Source organism: Schistocerca americana, chromosome 8, assembly GCF_021461395.2.
Source record: "Schistocerca americana isolate TAMUIC-IGC-003095 chromosome 8, iqSchAmer2.1, whole genome shotgun sequence".
Taxonomy (NCBI): domain Eukaryota; kingdom Metazoa; phylum Arthropoda; class Insecta; order Orthoptera; family Acrididae; genus Schistocerca; species Schistocerca americana.
In genome coordinates this window covers 137851035-137878452 of record NC_060126.1, presented here as the reverse complement: position 1 = coordinate 137878452, position 27418 = coordinate 137851035, and the positions used below count along the sequence as shown (strand labels likewise).

Below are 27418 nucleotides of genomic sequence, written 5' to 3'. Positions count from 1 at the left end.
TGTATGTGAATTCCTAAGGGAGCAAACTGCTGAGGTCATCAGTCCCCAGACTTACAAACTACTTAAACTAACTTATGCTAAGAACGACACACACACACACACACACACACACACACACACACACACACACACACACACTAGAGAGGCCCGAACCTCCGGCGGGAGGGGCCGCGCAATCCGTGAAATGGCGCCTCAAACAGCGCGGCGAGCCATTATCAATTAGGAACTACACTGGCTGCGAGCGGCTATTAATTGAAATCAATAAGTAACAATAAGTAAGGCTGAAAGTTTGTGTCAAACCAGGATTCGAAGCCAGGTCTCTTGCTTACTAGGCAGATGCTCTGATCACAGAGCCATGCGGACACAGTGATCATTGCAGTTGGGAGGGGGAGTGAAGACGGGGAAGGGGAGGGGGAGGACGGAAAGGAGGGAGAGGGGGGAGGGGGATGGAGGGTATGGGATGGTGGCAGGAAGGACATCCGGTCACCCCTTCAAATTAACCACGCCAAATCCGATTGTAACCGTGCCAACCCTGCGAAAACTGCGAAATACAGGAGCAAGCAAAAGAAGAAGACGTAGGCTGTCGTCGACACCATAACTCAAACGGCTGCGTTTGGAGTAGTGGCGTGGCTGGGTGCCACGGACTGCTAATGAATGTCGACCTATACTTGAGTATTGCTCATCAGTGTGGGATCCGTACCAGATCGGGTTGACAGAGGAGATAGACAAGATCCAAAGAAGAGCGGCGCGTTTCGTCACAGGGTTATTTGGTAACCGTGATAGCGTTACGGAGATGTTTAACAAACTCAAGTGGCAGACTCTGCAAGAGAGGCGCTCTGCATCGCGGTGTAGCTTGCTCGCCAGGTTTCGAGAGGGTGCGTTTCTGGATGAGGTATCGAATATATTGCTTCCCCCTACTTATACCTCCCGAGGAGATCACGAATGTAAAATTAGAGAGATTAGAGCGCGCACGGAGGTTTTCAGACAGTCGTTCTTCCCGCGAACCATACGCGACTGGAACAGGAAAGGGAGGTAATGACAGTGGCACGTAAAGTGCTCTCCGCCACACACAGTTGGGTGGCTTGCGGAGTATAAATGTAGATGTAGATGAATTGTGTTCAGCGATGAATCGCGGTTCTGTAGTACCTCGGCTGATAATCGTCTGCGGGCTATGGCGGCGACCTGGAGGGAGTTCCTTTCCCCAATGCACTGCGAAGGCACGGCCGTGTTAGTTCTTGCATGGTGGGATGATCCATCGGGTATGACTTCGTGTTAGGGCTAGTAGTGACGGAGGGAACGCTGACAGCACAACGGTATTCACAATCATCCTGCGTATTCTTCTGTTTCCTCCGTTGCGACAGTGTCTTGGTACTAGTTTTCAACAGGACAACGCTCGTCCACAAACGTCGCGTGTTTTTATGAACTGCCTCCGTGATGTTGAGGTAGTCATGTGTTCAGCAAGGTCCCACATCTGCCCAATGTGTGCAACCATCTCGGATATGAACTCCCACCCAGTTTCGGTGTTCAGGATATCAACGACCAGCTGCAACAGTTATGGACCGGCTTGGAGAGGATATAACGGCTTTGCCACACTTCCCAACCGAAGCAGTGCATTGATCAAGGCCAGGAGGGGTGGAGGAGGGGGATGGGGGTTGCAGCGTTATTTTGGTAAGTGGTCTCATACTTGCGAGTTCTTGTAAATTTGACTAGATATTGTAACCACCGAAATAACATCACGTATTCCCTCAAGCCATGAAGTTTCATTTCGTTTCCTTCTTCCCATCTGGATGCCTCATTACCTTCAGATTCAAAAATGGTTCAAATGGCTCTGAGCACTATGGGACTTAACTTCTGAGGGCATCAGGGCCCTAGAACTTAGAAATACTTGAACCTAACTAACCTAAGGACATCACACACATCCATGTCCGAGCCAGGATTCGAACCTGCGACCGTAGCGGTCGCGCGGTTCCAGACTGTAGCGCCTAGAACCGCTCGACCACCACGGCTGGCACCTTCAGATTATACACACCTCTAAACCACTACGTTCATTTTAAAGTAGTCACAATAAGAACCTGTACTTACGGCATGGAGACAGCGTACGTGAAATTAATATTTTAGCTTCACTAAGGACGAATATTACTTACATACATGACACTTGAAAGTAGAAACCTCAAAATTTCCTCATCAGAAATAATTTAAAGTGCGATAAATCGCTGATTTGCTGCACATCACTGTTCCGAATTCGATGATTCTGGCTACAGTTCCACTTTAGCGTAGAAGGAAGTCATTTCGCAACGCTGCCGAATCACGATTTATTAAAACAGATACTAGGCAATACGATAAAGCGCTAAAAAAATTGCACTGGCTATCTCCCGGTTTCCTCTGCGCATTGATAAATATGCGGAACAACTTTGCATTTCTCTCTACGAAGCTGTAAGCCAAATCCATTCTAGATATCAAATGCGAATTACTAAGACACCTATGAAACGTGCGTACAAAAACCGCCGTGATTCAATAGAAACAAATGAAATTTCTACGGGGACGTGTTTTAACCTATGGCATTTCACATGAAAGTGTTGTCATTACTCTCTTTGCGACTCCAGAGAGAACTCGCACAGATTATTATGAATGATGTTTACATAATTGTAACCATATCTCAGCGTATGAAGAAATAATATTAATTTATTTCTTTATTTATTGAAAAGGAAAAACATTTATGGGAAATTAATGCAATTACGGATGTTATGGAGTTTTATAATTAACAAATTACTGAAAAATTTGGTTGAAAGAATATCTGCCATTTGACACGTTAATTTTTAATATTGTTTAATGAAGTTCGCGTGTTTTATTGTTGACTATATTATTGCAATCTGCTACTGACGGCAGCTTTGGTGATGCACTACTATATAAATGCTGCAGTAAGAACGTTGCCACAAGGCTGATGTAAAATAATTTTATGACACCTGCTAGTTAATTAAAGCTTTTTTCATCGCCACCAGAAGACAGTTCTGAAATATGAGATTGTTTTCACATGTTCTTGCGAGATGTGAGAGATTATCTGCGAATATTATATTTTTTAACATTTCTAAAATAGTTGTCATCGAAGTTATCTGTCCAAAGAAAAAATTACATAAATTCGAAAGTGCGTTCCCGTTCTCTAAGGGCTCTAGGTGTTAAGCTGTTACTCGAGAACGCAACGATATCCGTAATCGCGATCGTAAATAAATAAATTCACCAATCGGAGAAGTGTGTCGTTTCATAATTTGCTTTTTCTTCATTGTACTCAAATTTACTGCTATTATCAATAAAAAAAATATTGTAAATGAGTGCTACTGTCTTAAGATGAGCTTATAGTGATACACCGTTTTTATACTGAAGAAGCATCACGAAAACATAGCGCAGTTTACGTATGTCGGTTATGTCGGTTAGGATTCCAAGTACGAACTTTTGTGTTCAACAAACAAATCAAAACGTTACGTTGCTAACGGTATCGATACTTTGTTGTGTCAGTGCTATCGAAACGTCGATTGTATTTTAGATACCGTATCGATACCAATTACCGTATATGAATGTATGACGTGGGCATGTCACTGACTAATTCAGATTTCATTATCGATCTCTAAACATCGATAGTAGACGTTAATCGATCCCAAAAATCAGTGTATCAGCATACGGATACATATAATACCATATTTATTAATCGCTAAATACAATAATAATTAATATCAGACGTCCCATTACTATTTGTGTATAGACGGTAAAAATAATATTTTCGACAGAAATTTGCCCCACAGTCTACTGCGTTGTTGATGGACAGCATATCCTGCTTTTCAGAACAGTCTTTCAATACCTGATGCCGTAGCTATACAGCTAAAATAATTAAATGCAATTTTTTGTAGTTTTGGATAGGTAGTAGCGCTGACATAGTACTGTACTTCAAACGGGATCTTGTTTAAGATCAAGAAGGCCATCTTTCACATAACAACCGAGCTGTCATTGTAGCTCCGTTTCTATTCCAATTTGAAAATAATACTTTTTTATGTTACTTTAAAGTGTTCACTCCACAAATCAGATTCCCTTTTTGTTTTCCTGCAACGCAACCTGGATGTTATCCATTCTGACCAACAATCATTGTAACAGATGAAAACAAATCTTTGATAATTTTGATTGCATTCCAACATGTTAATATTCTTGAATCTAGGATCAAGCAACGTTGTTATGGCTTATGTGCAGTTGATAGTTATGGCTTTTTGTTAATGTTATGACGTTACTCTTAAGATTCTCTCCAAAAGTCTGCAACGGCTGCATGACATGTATTTTGATATTCAGTGTACTAGTTACTGAGATTACTTTACTCGTTACAAGTTTTTTTCTATGCACATTTCACGAGTAGCCACTTCTACAGGCTGAGGCATATCAAACAGCAGCCATATCTATAATACCTGCAGTCCACGCTAAGAGACAACGATAGCCTATGTTCCAGCCTTTAATTTGTTAGTGGCTTTTGGATGTCACTCACACAGCCTCAGAATTATTCACACGGAAATTAAGTCAAATTTTCATCAAATATAAAAATTTAAAAAACAAGCTATGTCTCTGACACAATTCCATAACATGACGACCATGCACAAATTTAACAAAATAAAAGTATATCCTATTTGAATAATAGCGTTTACGATCTTTCTGCGTAAGTACAGGGTGTTTCAAAAATGACCGGTATATTTGAAACGGCAATAAAAACTAAACGAGCAGCGATAGAAATACACCGTTTGTTGCAATATGCTTGGGACAACAGCACATTTTCAGGCAGACAAACTTTCGAAAATACAGTAGTTACAATTTTCAACAACAGATGGCGCTGCGGTCTGGGAAACTCTATAGTACGATATTTTCCACATATCCACCATGCGTAGCAATAATATGGCGTAGTCTCTGAATGAAATTACCCGAAACCTTTGACAATGTTTCTGGCGGAATGGCTTCACATGCAGATGAGATGTACTGCTTCAGCTGTTCAATTGATTCTGGATTCTGGCGGTACACCTGGTCTTTCAAGTGTCCCCACAGAAAGAAGTCACAGGGGTTCATGTCTGGCGAATAGGGAGGCCAATCCACGCCGCCTCCTGTATGTTTCGGATAGCCCAAAGCAATCACACGATCATCGAAATATTCATTCAGGAAATTAAAGACGTCGGCCGTGCGATGTGGCCGGGCACCATCTTGCATAAACCACGAGGTGTTCGCAGTGTCGTCTAAGGCAGTTTGTACCGCCACAAATTCACGAAGAATGTCCAGATAGCGTGATGCAGTAATCGTTTCGGATCTGAAAAATGGGCCAATGATTCCTTTGGAAGAAATGGCGGCCCAGATCAGTACTTTTTGAAGATGCAGGGACGATGGGACTGCAACATGGGGCTTTTCGCTTCGCCATATGCGCCAGTTCTGTTTATTGACGAAGCCGTCCAGGTAAAAATAAGCTTCGTCAGTAAACCAAATGCTGCCCACATGCATATCGCCGTCATCAATCCTGTGCACTATATCGTTAGCGAATGTCTCTCGTGCAGCAATGGTAGCGGCGCTGAGGGATGCCGCGTTTGAATTTTGTATGGATAGAGGTGTAAACTCTGGCGCATGAGACGATACGTGGACGTTGGCGTCAGTTGGACCGCAGCTGCAACACGGCGAACGGAAACCCGAGGCCGCTGTTGGATCACCTGCTGCACTAGCTGCGCGTTGCCCTCTGTGGTTGCCGTATGCGGTCGCCGTACCTTTCCAGCACGTTCATCCGTCACGTTCCCAGTCCGTTGAAATTTTTCAAACAGATCCTTTATTGTATCGCTTTTCGGTCCTTTGGTTACATTAAACCTCCGTTGAAAACTTCGTCTTGTTGCAACAACACTGTGTTCTAGGTGGTGGAATTCCAACACCAGAAAAATCCTCTGTTCTAAGGAATAAACCATGTTGTCTACAGCACACTTGCACGTTGTGAACAGCACACGCTTACAGCAGAAAGACGACGTACAGAATGGCGCACCCACAGACTGCGTTGTCTTCTATATCTTTCACATCACTTGCAGCGCCATCTGTTGTTGAAAATTGTAACAACTGTAATTTCGAAAGTTTGTCCGCCTGAAAATGTACTGTTGTCCGAAGCATATTGCAACAAACGGCGTATTTCTATCGTTGCTCGTTTAGATTTTATTGCCGTTTCAAATATACCGGTCATTTTTGAAACACCCTGTAAAAATTATGTTCCAACTAAATATTATATACAAACGAGTTGTCAGACGCATTTTCTCTGGTGTTTCAGCAGGTATTTAAAATTTAGTTTCTGTATTGTGTAGCTGGGGTCAGCCGAAACATACAGTGTTAGTCACGTTTCTCATGCGACACCCAATGTTGTCGAAAGCGTCGGTTTGTTTCCCATCAGAAACAATATTCTTTTGAGAAGGAATATTACGGGCCTGTTCGCTTAGGTGCTGCCACATTACTCAAGTGCGCGATATTTATTTTATCGATGTTTATTAACAGCGACAGCAAAACTCTAAGAATAACCAATACTGCAGCAGCGACAGGATTCTCCCCCGCCTGCGCTATTGCTACCGCCAAGCATGCAGCGCTACTGAGTCGCTGATGGGTTGCTGTTTATTCTTCATGTCTTAGTGTCCCTATTAATATATATCGATCAAACAAACATCGTACTAGACTAATCTGGGACCTCTATATCAATAGGAACATAAAATTCCAATTTAAAAATAATTTTGTTCGTAACAGGAAAGAAATTAACGCTTTCTGTTGACAATAGGCGTCGTATGAAAGATGTGACAAACAGTAATTGTTTGGGCTGACTTCAGCGACAAAATGCGAAAATGGATGCCCAAAATGGACAGAAAATGCGCTGACGACTCTTGGAAGACATAACCAGTGTATTTTCTGATAATAGCCTGATCACATTTAGGTACCGCTTGAAGCCGATAGCCATAAATTAAAATGATGTATGAAAAGAAGCTTTGATGGAATATGGTTGCAATGGATTTTACACTATAAACAAACAACATATGTAGTACCGACGTAGATACAGTGTCTCCCGATGCGCTCGATAGTTTCGTTGATCCGCATGCAATCATTGCTAGAAATTCTGTAATCAATAAGAAGCTTTTATCCGGATTTCTACATCTACATCTACATGTGTACTCCGCAAGCCACCCAACGGTGTGTGGCGGAGGGCACTTTACTTGCCACTCCATTACCTCCTTTTCCAGTTCCAGTCGCGTATGGTTCGCGGGAAGAACGACTGCCGGAAAGACTCCAATCTCTCTGATTTTTCATTCGTGATCTCCTCGGGAGGTATAAGTAGGGGGAAGCAATATATTCGATACCTCATCCAGAAACGCACCCTCTCGAAACCTGGACAGCAAGCTTCACCGCGATGCAGAGCGCCTCTCTTGCAGAGTCTGCCACTTGAGTTTGCTAAACATCTCCGTAACGCTATCACGCTTACCAATAACCCTGTGACGAAACGCGCCGCTCTTTGGATTGTATGTATCTCCTCTGTCAACCCGATCTGGTACGGATCCCACACTGATGAGCAATACTCAAGTATAGGTCGAACTAGTGTTTTGTAAACCACCTCCTTTGGCGATGGACTACATTTTCTAAGGCCTCTCCCAATGAATCTCAACCTGTCACCCGCCTTACCAACAATTAATTTTATCTGATCATTCCACTTCAAATCGTTCCTTACGCAGGAGGGGGTAAGCGCTCTTGACCCTCTCCCCCCTCACCCCCTCCCCTGGGGACACCCATGTACATAGGGGTGCACTTGGCCAGATATCGTAGACGCGGTAGTCCCGGCGCGGTAGCTCTGAGTTTGCGCGGCGGGTTGCCCGCCCGCGAGGCGCCGCCGCCTCCCCGGCCTGCCATGGCGGCGGCCGCTTCCTCCCCGCGCTGGCCGGCCCGGCAGGCGCCCCTCCGGCGCGCCGCCCACTCTCCGCCACGCGCCACGGATCAGTGGGAGGGGCTCGCGTGACGGCCTCATTACGGCCGGCCGCTGCGGGCCAGGTGCCACGCACGCGCCGCGCCAGCTGCCGGATTGTTCTTGCCTCCCCCTCGTGCCGCTGCTACACCCGCCTCTTCACCTCCTCTTCTTCCTTGCTTGCTCCCTCACCTCCGTTAGCTACTTTCCTCTTTATGTAGGTGTACACTTTGTCTGTACGGGGTGAGCCTGAAGTCTTGCCATGGCTACTAAAATTTACTTGCAAAAGTCCCCGCACACCCGATCAAACAAGATGCCAATCTTTACTAGGTTTGTCAAACATTTGACGGTTAGTGGTCGCTGATTGACGCGTTTGTCAAACAGACCGTGTCTGACGCCGGAAAGAAATTTTTAACTGACGGAAAATTTGACATGGTGGCGGACATTGTTTGTGTTAATGTTTCGCCGCATATGTTTAGCGAAGAAGGTTTTATCTCCATTCGAAGGCCGTACAGTCCAGAAACGTTATCCCAGTCAGGCCCTGACCATTGAAGGAATCATTCCACCTACACAAAAATTGAAGACACCCGTTTGGTAGAACACACCGCGTCTTGCTACATGATGAACTCTGTAACTGCCTGCCTGCCGTAACTAGCCCGACAGGAATCGTCCACAAATCAGGCGCTTTTTTTTAAGCTACCGATAGCCGCATAATCGCACGGGGAGAGATCAGGACTTCAGAGGGGGTATTCGAGTGTCCCTTGAGTTGGTGTAACTTCTGCATTACGACGCTACCATGAAACAGCAGCAGGCCTGTCGCAGTTATCCGGGATGTTTCGCCTGAGCTCTTTCAGTCCCAACAACAGGAAGAAAAATGTAATTCAGAAATGTTTCGCGGAACAAACATTTAGTGTCACAGTAAGCAAAGAATACAAGAAGAAACTGGTAAAAAGTAGAAACACAATTGTTTTATGGCAATGGCTTCACTTTCGATCTACATAGTTTTTAAACAGCCATCATTGCTTTTGATACCTGTCGCATTGACCTACACAGTCCCACATCTCGAAACTTCCATGAATTCCTGATGCAGAGAAGAAATTATATTTCTAAATAACACGCAATGATGATTGGTTTGTGGAGCGCTCAACTGCGGGGTGATCAGCGCCCGTACAAAGTCCCAATTTTTATACAGCCAAATTTTTGTACACAGTCCAGTCTAACCACTGTCACGAATTACGACGATGAAATCATGAGGACAACACAAACACCCAGTCGTCGGGCAGAGAAAATCCCCAACCCGGCCGGGAATCGAACCCGGGAGCCCGTGATCCAGAGGCAGCTACGCTAGCCACTAGACCACGAGCTGCGGACAAATAACAAGCAAGAATGGGCCTTCAATTTAATGAATTCTGCTTCAAGACTTCATACTGCTCCAGTGGGTTCATTTCAAAACCCGTCATAAAAGCATTAACACAGACTCAGACTTACGTTACAATAACACTGGATATTCTTACTTTCACTATCAATGATATCCTCAATATGCCCAAAGTAAAAATGAAATAACAACACATTTGACAATTTCCTACAATAACATAGCACAATATCTGCGCCGACTGTTCCTTCGACTGCTAAAATGCACTACATTCATAGAAGCACCTCAGTGTACCATTAAATGACTGTCTTCCATTAGAATCGGTGGTTGCATACTAAGCATTGGTACTTCAAAAACCATTAATAAATCCGCGGTTTCAGGCAGAAACCACTGGTACTCAAAGGGTTAACTTGACGCCGTAATTTCTTAAGCGTTCCCCAATGATGGAGACACCAGGTTCCTTGGAATAAATAAGCAACGCGCCGCTGTGGTATAAGAACAGTGCGAGCATTGCGAGAAGCACAGAACTTGGCACACCATTCCACAACGGTTGATTTTCGACGGACATGCCGCCCTGTACACACTCTTCATTTTTACCGGTGTTTGTCTTTTGGCAGCCAAGAACAGAATAACATCACGTTAGTCCCGTTTGAACGCATTTTGGTAATTACGTGGCCGTAGTTCATGTTTCTACATTTACCGCACGCTCGTCGGAAACACATGAAAGTGTCCTGCCTACATGTACGTGCTTACATACCCGACCTTCACTGCACGTATGCTGCAGCAACGCCCTCAACTGGAAACGTTTTGATTGCCCCTTATACAATTTGTCTTAGGGAATCGTGAGGTCCCACAGCTATGGAAGCTCCGATCAAAACCAAAATAGCACAGGCAATTAGCAAAATGGTAAAAGGGTCGCGTCTTTCCCTGCCACATACGTAGGAAGAGGTTCAAATGGCTCTAAGCACTATGGGACTTAACTTCTGAGGTCATCAGTCCCCTAGAACTTAGAACTACTTAAACCTAACTAAGGACATCACACACATCCATGCTAGACGCAGGATTCGAACCTGCGACCGTAGCAATCGCGCGGTTCCAGACTGAAGCACCTACAACCGCTCGGCCACAGCGAACGGCGCAGGAAGATGTTAGGGACATACAAGCGGGCGTGCAATAAAATAAAAATATCGCAACTCTCTGGCTCTTCCACGAACGATGTGTGCTACATGTTCCCACGTAGTGGTATTTCAATAAACTGTCATTAAACGACCAAGAGGAAGAAAATAAACTTTGTACATACTCGGGCCCTTTTTCAATGTATAGGGATGTAGCTGAAAACAAGTTCTGCTAGGTTCGCAGGAGAGCTTCTGTAAAGTTTGGAAGGTAGGAGACGAGGTACTGGCAGAAGTAAAGCTGTGAGTACCGGGCGTGAGTCGTGCTTCGGTAGGTCAGTTGGTAGAGCACTTGCCCGCGAAAGGCAAAGGTCCCGAGTTCGAGTCTCGGTCGGGCACACAGTTTTAATCTTCCAGGAAGTTTCAAGTTACTAATAGTTTCACAAGCAATTTCTAAAAATTTGCTGTTATCACCAGGTGTAGCATTTCATGTAACAAGTTTCCATGTGCATATTTCTGTCTCGTTTTAAACAATTCTCTGGACTAGTAACTTGTCTTCTTCGTATTTGAGCACAGTGCCATACGCTAGAAACGCTTTATCCGTTGCCCTTCCCAGTAGTGTCAAAACACTGAGGACAAGAACAGCGTCTCTTTCAAAATTGAGATTGGCCAGGAAGATCGAACCCAGTCGGTATTTGTCTTTGTGTGGAGTCAGAAGAGGGCCAGTGAATCGTCAAGTTGACATGGGTCCAGGCTGTACTATGATGTTGAAGTCTGTGCTCCGCTTAAACTAATGGGATGACCTGGAGCTCGGCCTGCTAATCAGTGATATAAAAGGAATCTCGTTGAGCACTGACATGTCTGGGTCACTTAGAACCCTCTTTAACTGATGAACAATGGAGCCCTTTCTGCGGAGCTCATAGTGCTAATCATTGCAGCGTGTACTTTTGAGGAATCCGTTGATGATACGCATTATTTTATGTAGTCTGAGATCTAGTTTCCTTACACGACTACTATTCAACCGCACAGAGAGGTAGTATTCCGTGACAGAGTATACTACTCCTAGAGGAGAGTGTCTCACTGTGGAGGCATATGCTCGCCACATGCTGCCACACAGTCTGACAGGTTACTGTTGAGTTTCATGCAACTGGCCTAATTAAATCACAGATTTTTTATGGATACAGTTCACATGTCTTCACGCGCGACACACTTGCTCAATCGTTCTTTTTCAGTGAGCGTACTATTACGGCATCAGTTTATCTCAATATATGGGAGCATTACGATGCACCTCAGTTACAGGAATATCTGTCACAGGTAGTGTTTCATCAAGATTGTGCACCACCACACGGGGCAGGAGGGGGGGGGTTGGTTGGTTGGTTGTTTGGAGAAGGAGACCAGACAGCGAGGTCATCGGTCTCATCGAATTAGGGAAGGAAGTCGGCCGTGCCCTTTGAAAGGAACCATCCCGGCATTTGCCTGGAGCGATTTAGGGAAATCACGGAAAACCTAAATCAGGATGGCCGGACGCGGGATTGAACCGTCGTCCTCCCGAATGCGAGTCCAGTGTCAGGAGGGGGGGGGGGGGGGCGACAGTGGGCAGGGGGGAAATAGAAGCATAACGTCAAATACATAGGCCTTCTGATCACTTCGCACCAAAGCAATAACCTAATTGATGTCAAACGCTTATACAAGGGCACTACAAATGATTTATTCGTTTTCGAAGCTCTATTTTTTCCGAAGTATTGCATGTACAAATATGATGGATGCATGAGGAGAACCGTAAACTCGCCAAGTTTTCTTTGCGTCCACCAGCTGGTGGTACTACTACGGTGTCTTGACAAGGCAAGAAAAGAGTTTTGTGTGTCGTAGTACGCGAGATGTTTATCTACTATAACAGTGCAGCGCGCAATCAGAAGAAATTGTGCAAAAAATGTAAACAGAGTGCTGTGGGATGGTATCGTCAATTTAGAGACACTGATTGTCCCTAAAAATAGAAATTTAACTGTCGACCAAGTGTGAGAGATGCAACAAGACATACATTCAAGCCGTAGTCAACCTCATTTCGAACCTTATGCTGCAACGTCCTGTCATTGGTCATTGATGCGCACTCTGAGATGTTCCAATGTTCCTGCCCGTGAGGGTACATAAACATGGTCCCAAATGTAACGACGAACATCGATGCTACAATGCGCGGGCGGGGAAACGGTGAGGAAAAGTTTCGTACGAAGTAAAAAAGAAAAGAAAACGGGTTGTGCAAGCCACGAAATTGGAATGTCTTAACAAACTGTGTGTAAGATTTTGCGACGGAGGTTATATTTCAGGCTGTACCCACAGCCACCGCGCCGAGTGTCAACATAATTTGCGCGTATAATATCTCGTACTTTAATATGTTGCAACTGTGGTCATTCCCACAGCTGACTGCTGATGTCGAAGATTTCATTTCCTGCAAGACAGGACCCCCCGCCCCCACACTGGAGCATTGATGTTCGTCGTTCAATTAAGCAGCGTGTTTATGTACCCCCACGGGCAGGAACACTGGAACACCTCAGAGGCGCATCAATGACCAAGAACAGGATGTTGCAACGTAAGATTCGAATTAATTTGACTACGACTTGAATGTATGTCTTGTGACAACAGGGGCACTCACAAAACAGTCGTAGTTTGCAAAATGCAAACTTGTTGAGCTTACGGTCCTATTCAAGCATCAGTCATATTCGTAGACGTAATAATTTGGAAAAATAGAGTTTTAAAACAAATGAATCATTTTGTAGCAGTGCTGTATTATTATTTCGATATGTAACCGTTACACATTTACTGTTATCAACTTTCTACTCGTACGGTCTGTGTAATTCTTATTTCGTTGTTCGTGTCTGTATTGTAGTGAAAAAGATACGAGTATGTCGTGTGGCTACAGCCTCCCGTTGGGTAGACCGGTCGCCTGGTGCAGGTCTTATTAGTTGTTTTAGTTGAAGACACTTCGGCGACTTGTGTCAGATGGGGAAGATATGATGATTAAGACAACGCAACATCCAGTCTCTGAGCGGTGAAAATTTCCTACCCAGCTGGGAATCGGACCCGGGCTCCTTTGCACAGCATTCCGCTGCGCTGACCACTTAGCTGTCGAGGTGGAGTGTATTGCAATAACTGAAGTAAAGTCGGTGGCGCAAGCCCTTGACCGGGCTACTAGCGTGACTAAAGATATCAGTAGGAGCGGGCCCTGGACGCCTTTTACCCCGGAAAAGATCCCAGGTATTCACTTCATAGAATGCTGAGTGGATCTGCGGTCGCCCTGAATGCACTGACTGGAACGAAGATAAATTCCCACCCGTATGGGGTATTGAACCTGGGACCTCTAACCGCTAGACCTGGAGCCGCACTTGCACTGCCGCTATCTTTTGAAAATGGCATAACGCCGAGTACAGTCAATAGTGGAACAATAAATAATTTAGCCGCTCTGGTGAATATGCGCCGGCTGGAGTGGCCGAGCGGTTCTAGGCGCTACAGTCTGGAACCGCGCGACCGCTACAGTCGCAGGTTCGAATCCTGCCTCGGGTATGGATGTGTGTGATGTCCTTAGGTTAGTTAGGTTTAAGTAGTTCTAAGTTCTAGGGGACTAATGACCACAGCAGTTAAGTCCCATAGTGCTCACAGCCATTTGAACAATTTGGTGAATATGCTGCCATCTGAAAAATACTGTAATTACCTTAAACAGCTCCTAATTTGCGTCCTGACTATGTGATTGCTTAAAGACGAGCGATGCGCCCACGTCCTCTCCGCTGCGTTATTCCGCGAAGAAATGTGTGAAGGATTCGACAACGCGATAAAGCTGCTGTCTTTCGCGGAATGAGATTGCTGACAGTATCCGCTTCTGCAGACCAGATACAGGCAGGAAATCGGCATAGCGGTGTCACGTGCTGCTACGGGGAAAACGTCAGGATTACGGGCCCGCTGGCGGAAAAGGGCTTAGAAGAACGCGTCCTGTGCACGTCTCAAAGGCTGCCCCCTCCGAGTCCTTTCACTTCTTGCGGGAAGCCTCGGGTTTAACCTGCTTCAGCTTAGAGGAGCGACGGTTATGCCGTAAAATGGAAAAAGCATCTGATCCTGCACACGTGGCTGATGTATCTGCGCTTTGTGTTGCCGTAAGTTCGTTACACACGTAGCACAGACCTAAAGCTCAAGAGGCTACGTAACACGAGAGTTCATTAAGCGATTTACTTTTATCTGCCGTATTGCACTGATGGCGAAACACTGACAAAACGTGCGACCTTGAACTTTCGCAGCCTCCTGCAGTGTAATCCACGAGTACAGTTCCATTAATTGTTCTTTCTGTTGAAAAAAAAGAAAGGGTAAAATCTTAATGTTGCGAGTAATTCTGTCTTTCTTTCACTGCGAAAATACACTCTCTGCGGCAGTCTGTTAGAGAATATCTGTGGCTACTGTAATAGCGTAACTGCTAATTAGCAGCAGTTGCGATGATTTTTCTCTTCTTTCTGATCTCACCCACACCGGCCGAGGAGAAAGTTGGTGATTGGAATTTCGTGATAAGATTCCCTCGCAACGACAAACGCCTTTCTTTTAATGATGTCCATCCCAAATCGTGTACCATTTGATTGACACTCTCTCCCGGATTTCGCGGCAGTATAAAACACGCTGCCCTTCTTTGAACTTTTCCTATGTACCCGTCAGTCCTGTCTGGTAAGGATACCACAACGCGCAGCAGTATTCTAAAGGAGGACGGACAAGCGTAGTATAGGCAGTCACCTTAGTAGATCTGTTACATTTTTAAGTGTCCTGCCAATAAAACGCAGTCTTTGCTTAGCCTTCCCCACAACATTTTATGTGTGTTCCTTCTAACTTAAGTTGTTCATAATTGTAATTCCTAGGTATTTAGTTGAAATTACGGCCTTTACATTTGACTGTAACTGAATTTTATTCAAACTGCTTGTCGACAATATTGCACACCAAAAATGACAGGAAATAGTATTGTGAAACTGTTGTCAGTTACTATTAAGTGCAAAAAGTAACATTACTTCCAAAAGGGTGACACTGTTTACGCAAGGTACATTTGAAAATTTTACGACAATATTTTTTCTTTGTTTCACGGTTTGGAGGCATATTTGATCGTTGCAATAACAATGACGTAACAGTATCGATCCAACATTCAGTTAAAAAGCAAGGGTAATTGAGCGTATTAGATTTAATAAGATTATTCTGGGAGAATTAGATTAGGAAATGGGACGCTGAAAGAAGTTTTCATATTTGGGCAGCAAAAACGATACAGACTGACAACATGAAGAAACGTTTTCCTGTAAAATACGAAGTTGTTGTCATCGAATATAATTAATTTAAGCGTTGTGAAGTCTTTTCTGAAAGTATTTGAAGTGTAACATTGTATGGAAGTGAAATGTGGAAGTTCTATGGCTCTACAGAAGAAAGCTGAGGATTAGTCAAGTATATGGTATACATAATAAATGGCTCTTTAATCGTAAAAGGAGAAGAAATTTTGATGTAGAAATAGACAAAGACGGGATAGGTTGAAGGGATACGTCCCTAAACATCAAGGAATATTTAAATTAACAGTGTAAGCAAGTACGGGGACTAACAACTGCAGAGCGTGACAAAATTGGAATATAGTGAGTTGGTTCAAACTAACGTAGACTGCAGAGACAGAATAGCGTGGGGAGCTGCATCAAACTAGTCTTCGGTTGGAAGATAATCTCCACAACTACGAACGACAAAACAACAACAGCAACAACAACAACAACAACAATCAAAAAGGCCCAAACAAAATAAAGTGAAAATAATCATAATAGTGATCACAACAGCCTTTCTCGCAACAGATTCCCTCTGAAAAGCAAAAATTTATTATTGTGGATCGTCACGAAATTACCGAAAGGTCATAGAGTTGCGATTCCCTATTCACATTGTGAAACAAGAAGGAAGTTACCCGGACACGTGAAATACAGATATTAGTTCTTTTGAATAAAAGGGAAACGCACATCGTTGAAAAATATTAGCAATGGGCACTCAAAAGGCAGTTAGGTTATGAAATGCTATGTTTCCGTCCATTCATAATAAACTTTCACTAGGAGACAGTGTTCGGAAATGGAAAGTGGTCGTGCAATAAATGTGGTACTAAAGGTGATCATTAAAAATTAAGAGTGAAGATAATGAATGAACTGAGAAAGTTGCCTTCTGGGTTTTTTTTTTTTTTTACATACTTTTGATGTTGCTACTTTTTAGAAAGACTATCAATGTGTCACAATAAGTCTTTCTAAATTCGTTTCGTGGATGAAATACCGTAATACCAAGTTACCATGTAGTGTAAAAGTCAGAGAACAAGAGTTTGTGTAATTAAAACCTACAAAACACACAAAGTATGCCCTATATGACAAATTACAATATGTTGTCAATTCAATTCATGAAAATTAGTAAGAACAGGCCACCTTCTACAAATCAATCTTTATGTTAACGCAGCTTCGGAAATAAAAAAAAACCACAACCCACACTGATGTTGAAGTATGTATGAATGGAATAAGTAGTAAAAGGAACAAACAGTTTCCCAGAAGGCGGCGTGCAAAAACTCATATTTAACCAAAAAATATTGAAAAATGATAGAAGGAGCTTCTACCCTTAGCAGAATTATTGTATGAGGAAAGCGCAACAATTTACTACAGACAATTCATGACTTTTTCAGTGTAATAATGCAAATGGTCAGATTTTGTTGCTTGTTTGTGAATTTTTGGCCAAAATCAATAATGATGCCCCAGCTTCCCTATTTGTCGGACATGACACCATTTGACTTTTTTCTGCTCCCGGAAACAAATAATACATTACAGCGCCTTCGATTTACAGGCGTAGATGAGATTAAAAGCGGATCCCTCAGAGGCCTAAAAGCTGTCCAGAAGACCGAGTTTCAGAAGTGTGTTGGGGACTGGAGAACAGTCTGCCCTGAGTGTATAATGTCTATTGGGGACTGTTTTAAAGAGGAAGCCATTGATGAAGACGAATAAATAAAATATTCTCATTTTTGTAAACACATCACGTAAGGAGAATAATTCCTTCCTTCATGTTAGCCACGAACTGTAGAACATCCCTTGTGGTTTAGTTTCTGCAAATGGTAACAACAAATAGAGAATATTTACTGCGTATATCCTGCAGGAAACAAAACGTCTGCCACACTATTGAAGAAAATTACTGTATCACCTTGTTATTTATCTCTGATGTCAAAACACACGGCTGGTTGTACCCAGAAGTGCAGACGATCATTCCGTAAACTCTATCTTTAATGTCCTGTTGAGGTAAATACATTGGCATGTTTGTTATCATACTGAATGGCAACAGAAATTATGGCAAGCGGCTACGAATGTTATTTGTACTTATTATTCTACTCCTACATCAACATGTAAACAGGCGAGAAACTCCTTTAACCACGTTTTACAGGAGACACTTCGTGGCCCACATCTAAGTGCGTGCGCCTTTCGTGCTTGCGCGTGTATCAGCAACCAACCATGTCACGAGTGTGTCTTGAGACGTCAATGATCTATAGTTTGCGTCGAGTGCAGAGTAATACTTTTCCAAGTATGTTGCTCACAGCTCATGCGCAGAGACAAGGGACTATGGCGGCGTCTGCTAATCTAGTCGAGCTCACTCATGTTAAAGGATGGGCTTCATGTCTTCTTAATGTGTACTGTGTTTTTTGCTTTATTTTCGTGGCATACTGAAAAGTTATGGAAGGTGCTGGTATTTTTTCCTACTAGTGTTCTCCTAAAAGAGAGACAAAGTATCTCAAAGCGAAATCTATTTACGTTTTACGGAGGAAAAAACCTATATTATGCAAAAATAAATATATATAAACACATAAAAGTGTTTTAATGAAAATTATTTCAACAGTCTAAAGGTCAAATTTACTGGACGAGAAAAATAATCTTCGTTGTAATTTGGCACTTAGCAAGAAAACAAGGTACAAAGGATAAACCAAAAAGGCAATGTTTACTCCATTCTACATACTGACTGGTGTGCTTGCAAGTAGATATTTTCTCCAGCAAATAAATGCCGACAATCTTCCTATTCTTTCAGTTTCGATGAGTATAGAGAATTTACCACACGACCGTTGATAAGAACTTCCACTATGAATTCTGCCTTGATCATTTATAAATTCTACATGTGGTTACCATATTTCGATTTTTCCGTAAAACTGAAAGTCCCTCATAACGCTACTTTCACAGTCCAGATGACAAACTGCACAGCAGACAACTGTCAGAACAACGGCAATTTTGGCGCCGATGTGTAAACCAAAATGACCACTTAAAACGGACAAGAGTAGGTACGGGAATAGAAAGACAGGGGCGCTGCAGTAGACGGAATTATTTCGAGCAGTCCATTGAGACAAGGAAATTGATGGAGTAAAGGGGCCGATAGACTTGTTTTGAAGAGAACTTTGAGACAACTGCAGATCGCTACGAAATATGCGTGCACCGACACCATAGCTGGAGTTCTCTGCGGATGTGGATGCCCGCAGCAATACTGATTTTTTTATGATATCTGCAGTAATAACTTAGTGGCTAAAAGTTGAATGACAGTACAAATATTAAGATTTTCGTCTATTTCTACGTAACACCGATGGATAATAATGGTTATTATTGTTGAAGTCATTATTATAAGCCATTTGGAACATTGTACAGCTAGAATGGTTGGTATAAGTGGTGTTGTGGAAATGGTAGATTCGATATCTACAACTGCAAGTGATAAATATTTTTCCACATAAGTACATGTCCGTCATACCAGCAGCTTCTGTGGTCCGAATCATTCCTCTTTCATTTATATTAACAGGCCTGTCACAAAGCGAACTGAAGGATATTTTAGGACATTCGCTGCACTGGAATCTTCGTTTCACGGCCTGACTCCTATTTTTTTCGGTATAAAACCAGTAATGCTATTGTATATATGTTTCTCTTAAAAATACAACGCTTATTGCACTTCGATATGTAGCCCATTAACATTATTTCACATTATGGTCAGTTAACATATATGATAGACTGCATGAAAGATGTGACATGGTGTAACATAGCTTCATTTGACTGCTCAATGTTGAGCACATATTTTTCAGAAAATTATGCAGGTTATGTTTTATTAACTAAGACAGCAAGTAGTAAACTAAGGAGCGTGTCAAAAATATGACAGGTTATGTGATACTAAAATGTAGCCACGGTTCGGCCTCTATGTTCTTAGTCTATGGAATGTAAATTAGGAGGTCCGACTTCACCAGACGAAAATTAAGATCAAGCGTAATCCTAGCCTTAGAATTCCGGCTCACTGAACTGGTTAAAATTGTTTACAGTATTTTAATATACGCGCATGCTGATGTTTTTCATATCCGCTCACACACACGGTCCATAGCGCATGCCGTTCATTGTGTTGGGCTGGTTGCCTACGTCTTGAGGGACCTGCCTTGGAAATGGTGGGCGCCGTGCGGAAAGTAAGCAATTTGAAGAGGCCTTCAACCAAGGGAGACTATCGAATAATATTACGCTGTATTGAGACACAATTCTGGAAGAAGTTACTTTTCCGCTCTTTGAATAAAGCGCATTTTTCCTATTGTACTTATATAGTCCTCTGAGGAAGTGAAACAATGTAGAACCAGATTAAGTAAGTTTGAATCCGTGGTGGAAGTTGTGTGAAAATCATGCCAAAAATTGAGTATCGTTGCAGGAAGGATGACAAAAGCATGATAAAAGTTGCATAGTTAACAATCCGCTACTGTTTTTTTTACTCTTCTTCTAAATGAAACATTGAAGTTAAAATGGTTTTATGTCTGGTCCACAGATTTCTTAGCATCGCGTGACGTCCCACTCTCCGCGGCACTATCAGACAAATCACGAAACGTACTATTCCGAAGCTTAATTAGCAACCTTTTATTGCTGGATTAGTATCAATTTTCTGCACTACTACACATAAATAGTCTTACCAAGAGATCACCAGCCGGTCTTTGACAAGCGAAACGTACGTTGTAAATAAGAACATGTGGTGCACATTGACAATTCCTTTTGTGACCGAACGAAAGTGGTTGACAATGAAATGCAACGTGTGTAAATTGCGAAAAGAAGAACGTCCTTGAGAATGTACTTCATTGCAAGACAACCGCAAAAATAAATGCGCCAGATGGACATTTCACGCAAGTTGCATTCCAACACAAATACGTTACCTACACGTTTGTAGTTGCGATTTCTTGTTTATCCTAGGGCAACTCACAGGAAACCAATGTATAATTTGTTTTGATGAAAGACAAAAAAGAACCGTCTGATGATGAATTGTGGAAGTTTCGAAACCGGTAACGTTACTTTTTGAACAGAGTAACCTAAAAACAATTTGTGACTGGTTGCTGTAAACCATCACAATTGATATCATAGAACAGTTGCGGTCTCCGACCATGTCTTTATTTGAGAAAATTGCAAAGACCTAACTTAACTGCAAAAAAGTAACGCAAAACTTTAAACGCGTTTTTCTTGAAGCCAGGTTTTTCCAGCAGGCTAGAATCATAACTTGAGAACAGTAGACTTTTTTTGATTAGAATTTGACGCCACCATTCTAAACTGAATTTTCTATGAGGGTACGTAGGCGTTTCACAATGTCGGATTTCTGTGGTTTCTTTTCTCTCGATATTTTAGGAGAAGAAAATGACTGTTTCAACGCCATTTTGTTAGAACGTAATATTTTACAGATATCGTATGTATTCTGACAGAAAATGTATTGAAATGACTTATAAATTATTATTTAGTTACAGATCCAATAGAAGCCGTTCGGAATACCCGCCGATCGCCAATGTTCCGGCAGCAAGGGGCCTTTCCAGCTGTTGCAGCGGTCACAGTTAGCGTCCAATGTGCATATTAAAAATGATTTTTTAAAGACAAAAGTTTAAGAAATAAAAGTAAATCACCAGTTTTAGCAATTTTTTACTTAAGAAAAACACGATCACCTATTTTTCTTGCTTTCGATAGGAGCTACCCCCTTCATGTACTCATGTAAGAGTTAGTACAAGTGAGAATGATTATGAAAATGAAGATCAGCTCATTCAGTCCTCAGTTTGTAATACGACTTTTGTGGGACAATACGCTGAATAATGCAAAAAAAGTGTCATCGAACCACGATACTTGGCAGTAATACATCATTGCGCATATCACCCTGTGTACTAACTCCTGTTCATGGGTTGGAAAGTGTATATGTGAAGAAGGTAGACACAAAACTTAACGACAGATTGCGCTGCATTACTGGTTTCATCAAATCAATCCCATGGCACTGGTTACCTGTACTGAGTTACATCCCTCCACCCCACTTAAGGCGGAAACAAGCTCTACTGAGGGTGGCCAAGAAAATATCTGCATCACCTTCTCTACCACTGAACCAGGAATTCTGTCATCCCCCACAGCAACGATGCGATCAAGAAGACCAGCAAGTGTTACTGCAGGACAACTCATTGCGGATGGTTTTGATCCAAATGAAAGCTGGAAGCATGAATGGTCAGCAAATACATTGGGAACAAGAGCCCATCACCTTGATCCCGCAAAGAAGCCAAAAGGTTTTGACCTACCGAGGAAACTTTGGTGCCGTCTCAACAGGTTAAAGACTGGACATGGTGGTTGTAGCTACTTCAGGTACAAATGGGGCTGGATCAGTTCATCAACGTGTGAATTAATACAGAAGAGCAGACAACTGAACATTTAGTCCAATGCTGTCCACTTCATTCATACACTGTAATTCCCGATGACTTGTTCACTCTCACACCCAGCTTAATTATCTCGTTGAAAAACACGGACTTGAAGGTATAATCTTGTCTTATATCATATGTATATTGTACAAAATCAATGGCCTTGTGTTGTTGCTGTTGTGGTCTTCAGTCCTGAGACTGGATTGATGCAGCTCTCCACGCTACTCTATCCTGTGCAAGCTTCTTCATCTCCCAGACCCTACTGCAACCTATATCCTTCTGAATCTGCTTAGTGTATTCATCTTCTTGTCTCCCTCTACGATTTTTATCCTCTACGCTGCCCTCCAATACTAAACTGGTGATCCCTTGATGCCTCAGAACATGTCCTACCAACCAAACCCTTCTTCTAATCAAGTTGTGCCACAAACTCTTCTTCTCCTCAATCCTATTCAATACCTCCTTGTTAGTTATATGATCTACCCATCTAATCTTCAGCATTCTTCTGTAGCACCACATTCCGAAAGTTTCTATTCTCTTCTTGTCCAAACTATGTATCGTCCATGTTTCACTTCCATACATGGCTACACTACATACAAATACTTTCAGAAACGACTTCCTGACAAATCTATACTCGATGTTAGCAAATTTCTCTTCTTCAGAAACGCTTTCCTTGTCATTGCTAGTCTACATTATATACCCTCTCTACTTCGACCATCAACAGTTATTTTGCTCCGCAAATACCAAAACTCCTTTATTACTTTAAGTGTCTCATTTCCTAATCTAATTCCCTCAGCATCACCGCACTTAATTCGACCTCATTCCATTATCCTCGTTTCGCTTTTGTTGATGTACATCTTATGTCCTCCTTTCAAGACACTGTCCATTTCGTTCGACTACTCTTCCAAGTCCTTTGCTGTCTCTGATAGAATTACAATGTCATCGGTGAAACTCAAAGTTTTTATTTCTCCTCCATGGATTTTAATACCTACTCCGAACTTTTCTTTCGTTTCCTTTACTGCTTGCTCAATATACTGATTGAATTACATCGGGGATAGGCTACAACCCTGTCTCACTCCCTTCCCAACCACTGCTTCCATTTCATGTCCCTCGACTCTTATAACTGCCATCTGGTTTCTGTACAAATTGTAAATAGCCTTTCGCTCCCTGTATTTTACCCCTGCCACCTCCTTGTATTAGCTGTATATTGTATAAAATCACCATAGGATTAAATAAATAAATAAATGGGCGACATCAGTTGTTGGTAAGAGTCTGCTTGTTTACATATCTGAACACAGCATTTTTTTTTTTTTTCCTCAAGGGTGTCCATTTTCAAAGAGCTACTTAACAAATCTTTGAATAGAATTAATAACAACCTCTTTCGTTGTTTTCCCTCTGATGGGGTTTATTGTAACAAGTACAATTTCCGGGCGACAGTTGTTAAGTGGACGGCCATTCACACAGATAAGGAATAGGAGTGGACCCAAACTTGAACCTTGTAGGATTCCCTCAGCGATTTCTCCCAGTCACTAGAATTTTTTCACCTTCCGAGGTTGTTTGAATTATAGAGTACGACTGTTTGAATTCTGTTCGTTAAGTAAAATTCAACGTAATTGTCTGTAAAACAAGGACTGGAAACCTGGCAAACGCTGCTGCAGACCAGTTAAGAGTTGGAAGGAAAGCTGTAGGGACGAAGGTGGAGGTGGTTTGGGCCAAGCCAGGCCAGTCCAGAGATTTGTTAGCGAGGGCGATCCGGCGGCAGGTGTAGCGTGTAGGAGCGGGCAGAAGGCAGCAGCTGCCGATGGGCCGACGCGTGCCCTGCGCTCGTCTGCTGTAATGCAGTACAGCTGACGGCCGGCCCCAGGAGGCTGTGTGTGCGCCGCGCCACCTGTGCGCCGGCTACTGCCTGCCAGCAGTACAGTCTTGGGAGCAAACGAGGGGACCCCGGCGTCTTCCCTCTTACCTGTCACCGCGTATAGATCTAACTCCAATGTTACATTTATGCCTTAAATAACAACAAGCCATCGATCATTCCAAGGTATTTGCCGGCCGGTGTGCCGAACGGTTCTAGAGGCTTCAGACCGCTACGGTCGCAGGTTCGTATCCTGCCTCGGGCATGGATGTGTGACGTCCTTAGGTTAGTTACGTTTAAGTACACTACTAGCCATTAAAATTGGTACACCAAGAATAAACGCCGATGATAAACGGGTATTCATTGCACAAATATATTATACTACAACTGACAAGTGATTACATTTTCACGCATTGGTGAGAGAGCTGGAGAATGTGCTGGCCAGGGCAGCAGTCGAACATTTTCTGTATCCAGAAAGGCCCGTCCAGGACCTGCGACATGCGGTCGTGCATTATCCTGCTGAAATGTAGGGTTTCGCAGGGATCGAATGAAGGGTAGAGCCACGGGTCGAAACACATCTGAAATGTAACGTCCATTGTTCAAAGTGTCGTCAATGCGAACAAGAGGTGACCGAGACGTGTAATCAAGGGTACCCCATACCATCACGCCGGGTGATACACCAGTATGGCGATGACGAATACACGCTTCCAATGTGCGTTCGCCGCGATGTCGCCAAACACTGATGCGACCATCATGATGCTGTAAACACAACCTCGATTGATTCCAAAAAATGAAGTTTTGCAATTCGTGCACTCAGATTCGTCGTTGAGTACACCATCGCAGGCGCTTCTGTCTGTGATACAGCGTCAAGGGTAACCGCAGCCATGGTCTCCGAGCTGACAGTCCATGCTGCTGCAAACGTCGTGCAGATGGTTGTTGTCTTGCAAACGTCCCCATCTGTTGACTCAGGGATCGAGACGTGACTGGACGATCCGTTACAGCCATGCGGATAAGATGCCTGTCACCCCGACTGCTAGTGATAAGAAGCCGTTTCGATCCAGAACGGCGTCCGGTATTACCCTCCTCAACCTACCGATTCCATATTCTGCTAACAGTCATTGGATCTCGACTGACGCGAGCAGCAATGTAGCGATACGATAAACCGCAATCGCGATAGGCTACAATCCGACCTTTACACGAGGCATCACAACAACGTTTCACCAGGCAACGCGGGTCAACTGCTGTTTGTGTATGAGAAATCGGTTGGAGACTTTTTTCATGTCAGAACGTTGTAGGTGTCGCCACCGCCGCCAACCTTGTGTGAATGCTCTGAAAAGCTAATCATTTGCATATCACAGCATCTTTTTCCTGTCGGTTAAATTTCGCGTCTGTAAACGTCATCTCCGCGGTGTGGCAATTTTAATGGCCAGTGGTGCAGTTCTAACATCTAGGGGACTGATGACCTCAGATGTTAAGTTCCATAATGCTCAAGCCATTTGAACCATTTTTTCCGAAGGTTGGAACTATGGAGATCATGTTACTCTCTTATAAAATCTCAAATTTCATGGAGTTGATGGCTTTATGCACATGTCGCTTGAAATATACTTAACAAACAGAATTCAACACGTTTTGTTGAATAACACAGACAATGTTAAAAATATAAGAAAAATGAGTAATTGGTAAAAAATTCGAAGGCAGTCATGCAGGATTTAATTACGGGTCCATTCCTATTCATTATATACACTATAAGATCAAAAGTATCAGGACACCCGTAAAAACATACGTTATTCATGTTAGGTGCATTGTGTTGCACCTACTGCCAGGTTCTCCGTACCAGCGACCTCAGTAGTCATTAGACATCGTGAGAGAGCAGAATGGGGTGCTCCGCGCAACTCACGGACTTCGAACGTGGTCAGTGATGGGTGTCACATGTGTCATAGGTCTATACGCGAGATTTCCACTCTCCTTAACATACTTGGTCCAATGCTGCCCATGCTGAAGTGGAAACGTGAAGGGTCACGTACAACACAAAAGCGTACAGGCCGACCTCGTCTATTGACTGGCAGAGACCGCCGACAGATGAAGAGGGTCGTAATGTGTAATAGTCAGACATCTATCCAGTCCATCACCCAGGAGTTCCAAACAATCAGGATCCACTGCAAATAACACGACGGTTACGCGGGAGGTGAGAAATCTTTGATTTCATGAACGAGTGGCTCCTCGTAAGCCACACGTCACGCCGGTAAATGCCAAACAACGCCTAGCTTTGCGTAAGAAGCGTGAACATTGGACGATTGAACAGTGTAAAAACGTTGTGCGGAGTGACGAATTACGGTACACAATGTAGTAGTTTTAAGTTCTAGGGGACTGACGACCTCAGATGTTAAGTCCCATAGTGTTCAGAGCCATTTGAAAAAATGTTCAAATGTGTGTGAAATCATATGGGACATAACTGCTAAGGTCATCAGTCCCTAAGCTTACACACTATTATACCTAAATTATCCTAAGGGCAAACACACACACCCAATGCCGGAGGGAAAACTTGAAACTCCGCTGGACCAGCCGCACAGTCCATTTGAACAATTTGACCTTCTTCCTGTGAATCTCAGTCTGGTCTCTTGTTTTCATACTACTCGTTTGATGTTATCTTTCGACTTAAAGTCACTCTGGATAGTTACGCTTATAGATTTTGTATTACATACTGTTTACAGCAATTTGTCATCGAATGCTGTCATCGGTCCCTAGACTTACACACCACTGAAACTAACTTACGCTACACACACACACATGCCCGAGGGAGGATTCGAACCTCCGCGGGAGGGGCCGTACAATCTGTGACATGGCGCATCAACCCGCGCGACCGCACCTCGCGGTAATTTTTCATGAACAGCGTAGTTGTACAGCAGTACAGTAGCTGAGATAGAGAAAATCCAACGGAGAGCAGCGCGCTTCGTTATAGGATCATTTAGTAATCGCGAAAGCGTTACGGAGATGATAGATAAACTCCAATGGAATACTTTGCGGGAGGCGCTCAGTAGTTCGGTACGGGCTTTCGTTGAAGTTTCGAGAACATACCTTCACCGAGGAGTCAAGCAGTATATTGCTCCCTCCTACGTATATCTCGCGAAGACACCATGAGCATAAAATCAGAGAGATTAGAGCCCACACAATCTTTCTTTCCACGAACAATATGAGACTGGAATAGAAGGAAGAACCGATAGAGATACTCGAAGTACCCTCCGCCACACACCGTCAGGTGGCTTGCGGAGAATGGATGTAGATGTAGAAAGTTGCTCTGGATAGTTACTCTGAGATATTTTACAGTACGTACTGTTTACAGCAATTTGTCATCCAATGCTGAGGTCATCGGTCCCTACTGAAACTAACTTACGCTAAGAACAAAACA

The 27418-nt window shown here is 43.2% G+C and overlaps 1 protein-coding gene across 1 annotated transcript in view; it reads right to left on the bottom strand.

Moving 5' to 3' along the window:
- The window catches only part of LOC124545629 (protein lin-28 homolog), a 97481-nt gene extending 89558 nt beyond the window's left edge, over nucleotides 1-7923 (bottom strand). Inside the window, exon 1 of the mRNA XM_047124575.1 lies at nucleotides 7785-7923. Within this exon, the coding sequence (XP_046980531.1) occupies nucleotides 7785-7923 (139 nt within the window). The remainder of the gene's footprint in view (nucleotides 1-7784) is intronic.
- Between the last annotated feature and the right edge of the window lie 19495 nt (nucleotides 7924-27418).